Source organism: Lagenorhynchus albirostris, chromosome 12, assembly GCF_949774975.1.
Source record: "Lagenorhynchus albirostris chromosome 12, mLagAlb1.1, whole genome shotgun sequence".
Lineage (NCBI taxonomy): Eukaryota > Metazoa > Chordata > Mammalia > Artiodactyla > Delphinidae > Lagenorhynchus > Lagenorhynchus albirostris.
The window spans coordinates 87,590,938-87,603,957 of NC_083106.1; the positions used below are offsets into that span (position 1 = coordinate 87,590,938).

At 40.9% G+C, this 13,020-nt stretch overlaps 1 protein-coding gene across 1 annotated transcript in view; it reads left to right on the forward strand.

The window, feature by feature from the left end:
• EYS (eyes shut homolog) overlaps positions 1 to 13,020 on the forward strand; it is a 1,671,360-nt gene that overhangs the window by 1,562,770 nt on the left and 95,570 nt on the right. The window contains exon 35 of the mRNA XM_060167756.1: positions 4,408 to 4,590. Within this exon, the coding sequence (XP_060023739.1) occupies positions 4,408 to 4,590 (183 nt within the window). The remainder of the gene's footprint in view (positions 1 to 4,407; positions 4,591 to 13,020) is intronic.

Sequence of the window (13,020 nt, forward strand, 5' to 3'; positions counted from 1 at the left end):
TTATTGCTGTTTTAATTTTTGGTTTCCAGTTGTTTTTGTAGCTCTTTGTTCATTTTTCTTTTTGCTTTTCCTTTTGTGATTTGATGGTTTTCTTTTGTAGTATGCTTGAGTCCCTTTCTTTTTGGCTTTTGTGAATCTATTGTATGTTTTTGATTTGTGGTTACCATGGAGTTCATGTATGTTGACCCATAATATGTCTACTTGCTTTAAACTGACAATCATTCAAGTTCAAATATATTCTAAAAGGTCTACCTTTTCTACTCCCCTCCCCCACACTTTGTGATTTTGATGTCCTATTTTACATCTTCATATCCTCTTAATCCTCTTTTACTGCTTATTATCATTATACTTGCTTTTATAATTCTTTTATTGTTTTTAGTGTATGTACTAGCTTATTTAATTGATCTTCAGTACTGATTATATATTTGCCTTTCCTCTGTGATTTTTTTCCTTTCCTATAGATTCTTGCTTTTTTTCTATTTAAAGAAGATGCTTCATTATTTCTTTTAAGGTAGGTTTAGTATTGCTGAATTCTTTTAGTTTTTGCTTGTCTGAGAAATTCTTTATCTCTCCTTTTATTCTAAATGATAATCTTGCTGGGTAGAGTATCCTAGGTTGCAGATTTTCCCTTTCAGGACTTGAAATATATCATGACACTTCCTTCTGGCCTGCAAAGTTTCTGCAGAGAAATCAGTTGAAAACTTATGTGGATTCCCTTGTATCTGACCCTTTGTTTTTCTCTTGCTGCCATAAGAATCCTCTCTTTATCTTTAACGTTTGCCATTTTAATTATGATGCCTTGGTGTAGGTCTGTTTGGATTCATCTTTTTTGGGACGCTTGGCTCTTTCTGTATCTGGATATCTGTTTCCTTCTTTAGGTTTGGGAAGTTTTCAGCCTTAATTTCTTCAACTACATTTTTGATCTTCTCTCTCTCTTCTCCTTCTGGAATTCATACCATGCATAAAATGGTTTGCTTTATATTTTCCCATAGACCTTATGTTAGTTTCATTTCTTATTGTTTTTTCTGTCTGCTCTTCTGATTGGGTGGTTTCCATTATTTTATCTTCCAGGTCACTTATTCGTTCTTCTGTCTCATTTAATTGGCTATCTATTACTTCTAGACTGCTTTCTTTTACTTTTTCTTTTTTTGAAGTATAGTTGATTTACAATGTTGAGTTAGTTGCATGTGTACAGCAAAGTAATTCAGTTATATATAGAGAGATAGATATATAGATATATCAATATATTCTTTTTTATATTCTTTCCATTATAAGTTATTACAAGATGTTGAATATAGTTCCCTGTGAAGATTGCTTTTTATCTCTGAAACTGAATTATCTATTTTTGATTGATTCATCTGTATAACTTTTATTTCCTTGTTACAGTTATCTGTGTTTATATCAATAATCTTTCTTAACTTAGAATTTTTATTCCCACCTCTTTGAAATCTGGGTCTGTTGAACGAGTAAAGTCTGTTTCATTATATGTTCTTTGGGGGTGGGGGTGTCTCTTCCTCTTTTAATTGGGAGTAGTTCCTCTGCCTTTTTATTTTATTTAACTTTTTCTGTCTCTATGAATTTGGGAGAAACAGTTATCTATTGTGGTCTTGAAGGGGTGTTTTTATGTGGGAGCATCATTGTACAGACTGTGTGTTTCTAATAGTTTTGGTGGTAGGGCTGGTTTGGGGATGGAAACCAACTATATCTTTCCTCGGTGTGTGCTGGCTGTTATCTCCTTGATGGGGGCGTGGTTTGTGTTGGGGGATTTAAAGCCTGTGTAGGATGTGAGGCAGGACTTCTTCTCTGCTCTGTGGCTGTTACCATTCTGTCAGTGTCAGGGTCTTTTCCCCAGCTCTTGGGGTGGAAGCTCTGAGGGTCAGGTTCAATAAGGCTTCATTGCCCTTAAGTGTGTGATTGCTGAAGCAAGTGAGGTCCATGCAGTCACAGCAAACCTACGTGCCTCCCATGCAGGTGTCTGCAGTTCCACTCAGAAACAGGGAAAGCCCTGTTTTGTTCATCCCAGATCTAGTACAATGCTGTGGCCTGGGGGTCAGGGTGTTATTGCTGCAGGAATTGAAGTGGCTGTGCTGCCACCTGAGATCTGGGCTGCCTTGTGGCTGACTTCTCCCAGGACCTGTCTGCCCCAGATCCAGTGCTAAGCTGCCATGTGGAGTGAGCGGAGCTGCGTGCTCTTGCTGGGATCCAAACCACTGAGCACGTGGACAAGGGCCACCACTGCCCCCCCAGTACAAGCTGAACTCATTGTTAGACTTCCCAATGTCCTCAAAGTTCTCCTTATCATTCTTGACCAAAGGTTTCTCCTCCAGCTCCCCGTCTAATCCAGCCTTCACATTTCATCACTACAGTGATATTTCTAAAAGGCAACTTTGATATTTGCTTAACTACTCAAAAAGTATGAGGAAAATATCAAACCCTTCATAATTTGACCCCTGTCTTAACTATGTCATTTCATTTGCTTCCACTTTCCTTTTTATACTTCATTCTAAAACTTGTAAACTCCATGGGTTCCCTGAGTATGACATGCTTTTTGGCCTCCCTACTGTAGAATAAGTTGTTCTTTCCACCTGAAATGATCTTTGCTTGTCACCTGTAGGTGAACTGCTGTCATCAGCCAAGATTCAGTCTAGTTCAGTTGAGTAATTTAACTGACCACACACTAGCTCCTTGGGGGTAAGGATTGTGCTTTATTATCCTTGTGTCACCAATATCTAGCTCAAGGTCAGATAGTGAACTACATACGTATTTGTTGATCTAACCTAAATGTACAAAAACTTTTAGTAGACTCAGTTGTAAATTATTAACAGGAGGAAATGTTATAAAAGAAAGACATTCCTATTTTTAGTATTTAATTGAATTCTATTTTAACTGTTTTTAATGCCAACATTCAAACACCATCAATATTTTTATTTTGCTTCAATCCCAGTTAATTTTATTTAATTTCCTTCAACCATCCTACTCACAGAACCACTGAAATCCCTGATGGGAAGTCTTATTATCTCTGAAACACAAACCACCAATTAATTCATTAGATTATATATATATATATAAAAGGTGGTATGTCTCAAAATCCTAATTCAGATTCTGGTGAGTTTTGAGAAAATGTTTACTTATCCTAGGACACACATCCCAAGGAATAAACTGATAAGATTTTAATAAAATATCAAAATGAAGCATTCAGCTGATTCCATACAAATCGCTACTTGAATAGTTACGTGAAACAAGCAGAAATAAAAGCCTCTGATAAATAGAATTCTTTTTCCCAGGATAGCAGAATTATTTGCTATATAAACAATTATAACCAGACATAACAACTCTTTTGTTTTAAGTGTTAAGTACCAGAGTGAGGATATTTCTTAAAGTTTGTAAAAATTCTAGTTTTACAACTTCGTGAGAGAGCCACCACCTCTTGAGAAGGGAGCATTATAAAGTAATCAAGACAAGCTTTCTTCCCTCTATTGAGCTGTCTTGAACGAATAAAGATAGATTCTAGGAACATCCTTTAATCTGGGGATACCATTCACAATAGTCAGGATGGGGGTCAAAATCCCCCTTCCTGTTCCCTGTTCCCCTTGAAGTGAGGAAATAAAAGCCAGTTGAGACTATTTATGAAGGAAACAGAACAATGAAAGAGAAAATGTGGATACAAGATTAGAGGCAGGATGAAAAGAGAAGCTAGCTGGCTGATAGCACCCCTCAACTAAATCTTATTTGTCCGCACTGGCCCTTGTACTTCTGGGTTTTACCATTTCCTGTTTCTACTAAATCTCCCTACAGTTTCAGGCCTATTGAAACCCACGCTTTCACTATCTAACACATGTCTGAACAAAGTAAGGAAGAGCATTTCTTTTAGACAACGATTTCACTTCAAGGAAATTTCAGGTCATTCACAATATGGTGATGGAAACATCCATTTCCTTCCCATCTCTTGGCCTTCCTACCCCTGACCTTTGGCTCTTAGAAAAGTAAAGAGTTAGAGAAGCTCAGTTTGTTCCAAGCTGTGAGTCCCTCTCTAAGTCATATCTGGCCTTTGGATGACAAATTATTGTTACAAAGCACCTAGGCAAATACTTTGACTGCGTATGATCTTTTCTATTTCTAAAATTAATCTCCAAAATGTAGAATTTTGCTTTTTAAGTAAATTCTTCATGTCAAAAGGGTATGTGAGTTAAAGGATTATACACAGGATCTCAAAACACTGCCCTTCCTTTGTTCTGGATTTGAATTCCCTATTGAGTCTCTGAGTTGCTCAATGCTGAAGGGCACATATGTATAATTAATGTGATAGTAAACAGACTATGTGGCGAGATGCAGCAGCAAAACACAACCCTCCTCTTACAAGTCCATGAACAGGCTTGTTTTAACTGTTTGCTTTGGGCTTTTCCACAGCTGTTCACATCACCCAGCCCAGGTTCAGTGGGATGGATGCCTTTGGATATACCTCGTTCCTGGCTTATTCACGGGTCCCAGACATCAGCTATGATTACGAGTTCCACTTGAAGTTTCAGCTGGCAAACAACCACTCAGCAGTGCAAGACAACTTGTTATTTTTCACCGGACAGAAGGGCCATGGTAAGATTACCTGAACCCTCTAGGGCTTGCTTAGGTTTTTTGAACAATACTTGAGAGTTTCCTCAGGGACTATGGCTGTGGGTGAGGCAGGTGCTTGCCTGGATCAGCCTCCTCCTGTCTGCTGCTCAAGCGTGTGCCTTGTCCAAGGTGTGCATCAGTCCTTGACCCCCAAGCCCTGTTCACATCAGGCCACCTCTTATAATCAGCGCATTGTAACTCCTGCCAGCAAATGTGAAGAAAGAGAAGGGGGCGAGTCACACGAGAAGTGAGCTTATCGACTGGTCCTGTCCTCTGTTTCTTTGCATTTCCACAGAGGAGAGAAGGGAAATTCTCAAAAGGAACACATTTTACCATGTGTCGTGAAATGGGAATGGTTGTCCTCAAAGAAAACCATCCCAAATTAAAGGAGCAAGAATTTAAGAAAGTACTAGTCTGTAATCATGTACTCCAGTGCCCTTCAATTGGTGGGAAAGCAATTTATAAGATAAATTTGTGTGTTAAGTAGAAACCAGTTATGCACACGTGGGATCAAGGAAAAGCACGTATGTTTTACTCCCAAGTCAGCAACTAACTAGTTAAGCAATTAATCACCTATCTTCTCTGAGCTGGGGGTCCTCCACTGTGAAATCAAAATGTTACACCAGAAAATGACCTTTCTCATCAGTAATTCTATAGTGCTAGGGCAGCTAACGAATTCTGTCCTTTTCAACTCGCCCAATGCCTGTTTCTGTATTAACACGTGTCTGAAAGAAGCCCACACCCCAAGGGAAGGGTGGTGTGCAGCCTCGCCCCACCTCTGGGAGCACGAGGGCTGCTTTATCCCGTGAGAACTCTCCTGCCTCTGAGCCCCATATGTGCTCTCCCCTCCACACCCTTGGCGGGAGATGCCTGTCAGAGTGGTGAAGAGAGCAGGCTCTGGACCTGAAAGGTAGGTTTGGATCTGGTCTCCACCACTTACAAACTACACATCAAATTACTTAGTGTCCCTGTGCCTCAGTCTCCTCTCTGTTCAAATGAGTATAATGATGGTGATTCCCCATCAGAGCTGGGAGGATGAACATGGTTAAGACATGGACTCAGTAGCAGAGAGCACTGGACTTGTAACATCATTGCTTGTGTTGTTGCAGGAGGCCTTCTCCAGCCACCTCCACAAAAGCAGGTCTCACCTCACCCCAACCAAGTTATTCTCTACCTTAGCCTCTTGGTTACTTCCTTCAAAGCCCTTACCTCAATTTACAATTCATTTATCTATTTTGTAGATAGTTATCTATTATCATTTAACTATTTTGTTTCCTGTCTGCCTCTACTACGAGAATGGAATCTCTAGGTAGACAGAGACCAAGCCATCCTGTTACGGAACCAAACTCAGGTCTGCTCACCTGAGCACAGTAAAGCCAATCTACCGACACTGGGTGTGGTGAAGGAAAGTGCAGCGTTTATTGCAGGCGCCAAGCAAGGAGTCCAGGGCAGCTCATGCTTAAAAGGCACAAACTCCCTGAAGGCTTCGAGGGAAAGGTTTTAAAAGACAGGATAAGGGAGTGGGGGTGTGGGGTGTGTGATCAGCTTGTGGACCTTCTTCTGATTGGCTTGCGGTGAGGTAACTGGGAGTCAACATCATCCACCTTCTGATTCCACCTGGGGTCTTCATGCTTGTGGGCAGCATGCAGTTAACTTCTTCCACCTGGTGAGGGTTTCAGTTTCAGCTGCAAAACAGCTCAAAGGACATGGCTCAGAATAGTATCTACAGCCCTGGAGGAGGAACTAAAGGTCCTTGACTTTGCTTAATGGCTAAACTATTATTACTTTGTCTTGCTTAACAGTTTTCCTTTCTTTCCACATTTCTCATTTCTCTGATTAAATTTATTCTTTAAGTAAAGTTTTTCTACGGACAAAAGGCTGGCAGAGGACATGGTGGGGTGGCGGGGCTCTGCCCTGGGATGGCCCCACAGGGTCCTGCTTGATTACAATCCTTCCTGAACTTTATACACCCACACTTAGCACACTGCCTGACACATAATCAGCACTGAATAAAATACCCACAATAAGCACAGACAATTGTATGTCATATAAGTCAGCAACTCAGTTACACAAAGGTTCTTAGAGTGGCCAGTCTCAGGGACTTGAAGTTCAGACGCCGTCTTCTCCGTAATGATTTCCCCATGGTTACTCTCTCCTTCCTCTGAGCGTTGCTGAGCTGCCCTGCACTTTGGGCATGGAGCCCTCATGACAGGCCTTGGTGGGCTACATTTCTCTCCTCATTCAGAGAAATGGTGTCCCGGTTATCATTGTATCACCCACAAAGCCTCCCTCAGGGGGCTGTAATAAACATCTGTTGAATGACTGCCAGAAGGCAGGGAGGAAAGAAGGAAAAGAAGAAGGAATTCCTACCCTTAACTCTTTACTCTGCATACAATTATATCCTTCCCATTAGCAAAAAATAAACAAACTGGCAAATGAAAAATTCAAATGAGCATCACAAAGCTTGAGTCTGAGTCCTAAACGATTCACAGAGGAAGAACCCAAGCAAAAGATAAACACTTGGCCCATGAAAATGCTGCCCCCAAATGCCTCTTCAATACTCTTCAGCTACAGATTCCTTCAAAATTCTCCAAACCAAAAAATGTAAAAGCATTGTCTTGGTCGCAGCACTTCTAAGGTATGAAATTTTACATGTTACACTTTCTGGTCTTCTCCCATCTCTTCTGTGTGTAGGGAGATGAATGCTAATGCAGCACTCGCATCTGTAGGTTTACAGCATGGCTAGATAAAGGCTGGGTAACTGGTAGATTAATTGTAAAGTCTATGTGCCAATCAGTGAAAATGAAAAATCTGAAACATACAATTCCACATTGTACCACCAGAGAGAGCAAGAACACCAGCTAACAAATGCAAGTCAGGCCAAAGAGCTTCTCAAGGGGGGGATTTCTCCAGGTAGAACCTCTTCACACCTGTATTGGAATCACACGATGGTGCTTGTTAAAATATTAATTCACAGGCCCTCTTGAATTAAAAAATATAGACTTTTATCAAGAACGTTAGGTGCTTTTCATGCAACTAATATTTTAGAGCAATCATACAAAACCCCTAAGGACCAGCTAAATTAGACCATATGTGGGGACAGACTAAGATATGCAGTTATTGCTCGTAATATCATAGGCAGGGAGGATTTTTCAATTTATGTAGCATAAAGTTATTGGTTAAATAAACACATATTCCTTTAAAATATTATGATCAACATTAACCACACAATTTGCAATTTTCTCTTCTATATAAGAAACTAGGACCCAAGTTAGTGCTTCTAACAGGGGTATCTCCACATATAGGTATTATTGTATAGTAACATAAATCTCTGACCTGTGCTTTGGTTGTTACTAAAACCACATTTCACATGCTGCCTTTGCCTTTCTCAAGTTAAAAGATGCACAAAGCCACAGAGTTCGTATGATAACTTGAACTATAAGCCAACCTCTAATTTGGGACATGAAAAGGCAAGGGAACTTCTTCACTCCCCAACACAGGTGATGTTCTTCCTCGAGTCCCCAGAGCCAGACTCTGATTTTGCCAGACTTCATGCACATTGAACTCTGGACAAATTACCCTGTCAAACATTTCCGCTTGAAAATGTCTCTCTTGACGTAGGATTTTAACCTAACCTAAAACTCGTCCTGCCTTTCTGCAGTCATATTTGGAATTTCCTTCATTACCAATTCTTCCTTCACTCCCTTATAACTTGTGTCTTATAGCTCGGCTCTTCTAAAAACCACGAGTCTGTCCCACATCGGTCCACAGAGGAATACCTGATCTTCCCCTCCCATATTCCTTCCACTGGCAACTGGTATAAACATTCTGCTTCCTCCAGAACCCAGGAGTCATCTTGATTTCTCCCTTCTATTCACTTTGACAGCTATTTACTGGGAGCCTAGATGAGGGATTCTTCCCAGTGCTGGGGATACAGTTGTGAATAAGTCAGACAAGGTCCTTGTCATCTTCTCTCCAGTTTATACCCCATGTTTTATAAAACAGCAAGATCTGTCCATTTTACCTTCCAATGACTTTTTCATCTTTTCTCCTTCTTCTTTCTTCCCTTCCTTGCTCCCAGTTTATCTATCACAGGTGGTCGCAGTAGCAATAACCTCTTTTCCAGGCTCCCTGCCCAGTACTGCCCTCTCCCTCTCTATTCTCCACATAGAAGTCTGAACATATGCTGCCTAATCAACATGCTTCCTCATAACATACCACCTAAGATCCTTTGCATAACATACACAGACATGTATCCAGCCCCTGCCCATTTGCACAATCTCTTGTCCTTCATTCTGCCCTACACTCGGCAATATCAGCACACTTGTACATTCTGGGTCATTTCACTGTGTCATGTCACAGTGCCATGTCACTGGGTCATGTCATTGTGTCATTTCACTGCATCCTCCACCTTTGTGCTTTCACATAGGCTGTCCCAATCTTCCTGAGCCATGCACACTTCACTTTCATGCCTCAAAACCACTTCTATCCTTTCAGCCTCAGCTGAGAAAATTATCTTTAAGTCTTTAACACTTCCAGGAAATATAAGAATTCATCTCACTGCAGCTTGCTGGGAACAGTTACCATATTTTATAACTGTTTGTCTGGATCTCTCTCAACCAGGACTGTGGCTTTTCTTTATTCTATCAACAGAGGCTGTCAAGTGTAGACACTCATTACAGTTTTGAAAGAATGAATACAAAAATCTCTGTGTCTGTTACACTAAAACTTATAATCATTTTAGGGAAGCACAACATAACGTACTTAAAATTTTGTGAACTTATCGTTAACTTAAAATTTGTTAAAATTTTATTAACAATACTAAACCAGAGGTCAGAAATTATGTCTGGTACACAAAGTATCCATCATGGTGTCTAATACTTGTCTGGAACATAGGCATCATTGAATGTAAAGAAGTACGTAAGTGATAGAAAAGATGGAGCTCAGAAAGTAGACATTTCATCCAACTAGAACAGTCAGGGAGTGTGCTCCCGTTCTGTGTTTCCCATCCATTCCCTTCCATTTCAGCCAATGCTCTACAACTAGTTCTGCTGCAGTCTGGCTTGCCTCCCTAGCTCCACTCTCTCCCAGCCCATCCCCAGCCCACTTATGCCATCTGAGAACCATCGTCCCATCCACACCACATTCCCTGCTCCCTCCTGCCTGGAGCAACTGCCCCAGGTCTCTTCCCATCCTCCATACAACCCATCCAGGTAATGGTCCTCTGACAAACCCAGGTTTCCCATATCCTACCTACACAAAGCCTGTATGGAACAAGTAGCTTCTATACTGTAATTTGGAACCTAATCATATACTGTGTTGTCATTCACAATCACTACTTCAAATCGTATGAAGTTACCATTTTCATAAATCAAAAACATTAGGATAGCAGCAATTGCATAATCCCTCATCAAGATTAATCTTAAATTCCTTTTGGACAAACTAAGTCTTTAATTTCTTTCATACACCCCATTCACATGGCAGGTGCTGTGTGAGAAAGCAATAATCACATGCTTACTGATTCTTTCACTCACTGAAGGATTCTCCATAGACAGAGGCTCTCCTGGTTCATTCATAATACTGTGTGGTCACAGATTGATCTAGATTGTGTCAGAAAAGTTAGGACCTAAATAAAGGGGAGGGGAGGACATGGATTACTGTTCACATCATTGAAATGTAAGTTTAAGTCTCAACATTATCCTGTATTAAAAGGTGTGATGCCGTGACAGACTCTTTCAAAAAAAACATACATAACTCCCTGGATAATTGATGTCTGCGTCTGAGTGCATTGTGTGCATAGCTTTCTGTCCATCACCTGCAGGCAGGCCTTTTGTGCTGCAGTAATTATGAAAGGCTACCTCATATTTCATGCCAAATAATTTCTTGTTTATTTCAAGCCCTTGGTTATTAACTGTAACCGAAATAAGAGCACATAAATATAACTTGATGTTTTTGTGTGGAAAAAAATTGGGGTGTATGTCATCTACAGAAAAACAAAGATGGAGCATCACACAAAACTGTCAGCTCCGCCTGTTCAGAACTGGGGTCAGACCCTGTGGAAGAAGAGGGCAAGTGGGGGCAGCCACTCCCTCACGTGGCACAGCGCCGGGCCCCATGGCCTGGCCACCTCCAGCCACAACTGGCAGCATGTGCCAGTGTTCTACAACAGAAAAGTGTTCATCATGTGATGAGAAACCATGAGGATTTCTACCTGACAACCTCTAACTATCAAATCTTCATTTTCTTGAAATTAAACATCCTGGACTGTATCTTCAATGTCATCTAAGTTATCAAATAAATTGAGATCTTAAGATTGTTCAAAAAGAAGTTAAGCTAATTCACTTTACTGACTGAGAAATATGTGAAAAATTGACCAGGGCTCAAATAAGGTTACAAATGACAAAAATATGTAGATCCTAGCAAATCCCCCCTCCTTGTTAAACTTACATGGAGGGGAGTGTTCATTTAAGCATAGTTCAGTGGGAGCACCTTGGTCTCACAGAAGAGCATCCAGAGGAGGAACAAACTGAAAATCGATCAACTCCAAGCCCACATTCTCACCGTTTGTTCTGTGTTTCCAGTGAGCACGTGAGGTTCCATCTCAGGGAAATTCAAGTTTACCCACCAACTGGTGTTTCCATCCCTTGTTTTCATGTTGTCATCTCTGACAGCACATCAAGAGAGTTTCAGACTTCCCACTCTTTCTATTCTCAACTCCTTTTGTTCAAGAGAGAGAAAACTGCGAGCCAGATATAAGTCCAGGAAATGCATTTTATCATATTTTCATGTGCTTGGAGTGCAGCGGTGCACTTGTAACCAGCGTCACTCTCACCCTATTCTCATGTGATCTGAGTGCAGCGGTGCATTTGTAGTCAGCGTCACTCTTACCCTGTTTTCATGTGCTGGGAGTGCAGTGGTGCATTTGTAGCCGGCATCACTCTTGCCCTTCTGTTCACTAGCACAGCTGCAAGTCAGGGTACCAGCTTGATGTGGCCACAAACAGTAGCCAGTTAACACTGCCCACATCTTCACAATTTAATCCTCTGAGTTGGACATTATATGGTCTCCATTGTAGACAATGACTAATGAAGAAACATCACGGACATGGCTTTGTATGGTTCCAATGCTTTCAAGGCTCTGGAATATACATAGTTTAATGGTCATATCAACAAAATGCAAAGTTAAAGTTTCCCACTATGATTAGAAGCTGTACAGACCTTAAGATAGAGATTGTATGCTCCTTAAGAGTTCATTCAAAATCTCCAGTTATCTTAATTTTAGTGTAACAGTCACTAAAGCAGAGTCTGTCTCGGAATACAGGGTAAAAATGCTTCCAGTGTCCAGAATCCTATACCACATGTGTATTGCTCTGGTGAAACTTCCATTCTTTTGGGTCAAACTAGATACATTTTTTGCTTTGCAGCACGTTTAGCTTTGATTCTAGCTCCATAAACTTACTCCGGTATTTTCCTAAAATCACTCACATTTATCTAATTCTTCATTCATACCTAATTTAGCTCTTTCAAAAACTGAATATACCCATAGTCAACTAAAGAAAGCTTAGTTAAGTTTATCTTGGTCTCAGTGTCAACATCATTCTAGTTCAATGTCAAGAATATTTGATTAAAAGGTAGTTTCCTCCTTTCAGAAATCTAAAAGCCTAACAGGCCCTAGAATATATTCAAATATACCCACAAAGTGTGTGCACAAAAGGAATTGTTCCTTCAGAAGGGAACTCCCACCAGTAAGCAGGAGCCATTCACCAAGTCAGTTTCATTGAATTGGAAATTCACAGCATTATCTCCGTGGGTCCTCTCACATCTTTTATTTCACTCAAGACAGGAAAGAAGGGAAAGGAAAAATCCATTTGTCTGTTAGAATTTGTGAATCCATTTGGAAAGATCCAAGATGGAGGAGTAGGAAGACCCTGAGCTCACCTCCTGCCATGGGAAAACTAAACTTACAACTGTTACAGAGCAACTACTGATGAGAATGACCTGAAGACTAATAGGAAAGATTTCCTACAACTAAAGATATAAAGAAGAAAACACGAGATGGGTTGGAGGGGAAGAAATACAGTACAGTCAAGATCCACACCCCAGTGGGCAACCCATAAATGGAGGAATAATTACAATTGCTGTGATTCTACCCAAGGAGCAAGGGGTCTGAGCCCCACATCAGGCTCCCCAGGGGGTCCTATACCAAAAAGTGGAGCCCCAGAATATTTGACTCTGAAGGCCAGTGAGGCTTACTTTCGGGAGAGCCAGAGGGATATGGGAAATATAGACTCCACTGTTAAAAGGCACACACAAAATCTCACACACTCCAGGACCCAGGGCAGAAGCAGTAATTTGAAAGGAGCCTGGGTCGGACACACCTGCTGATCCTGGACAGGCTTCTGGAGGGGCAGGA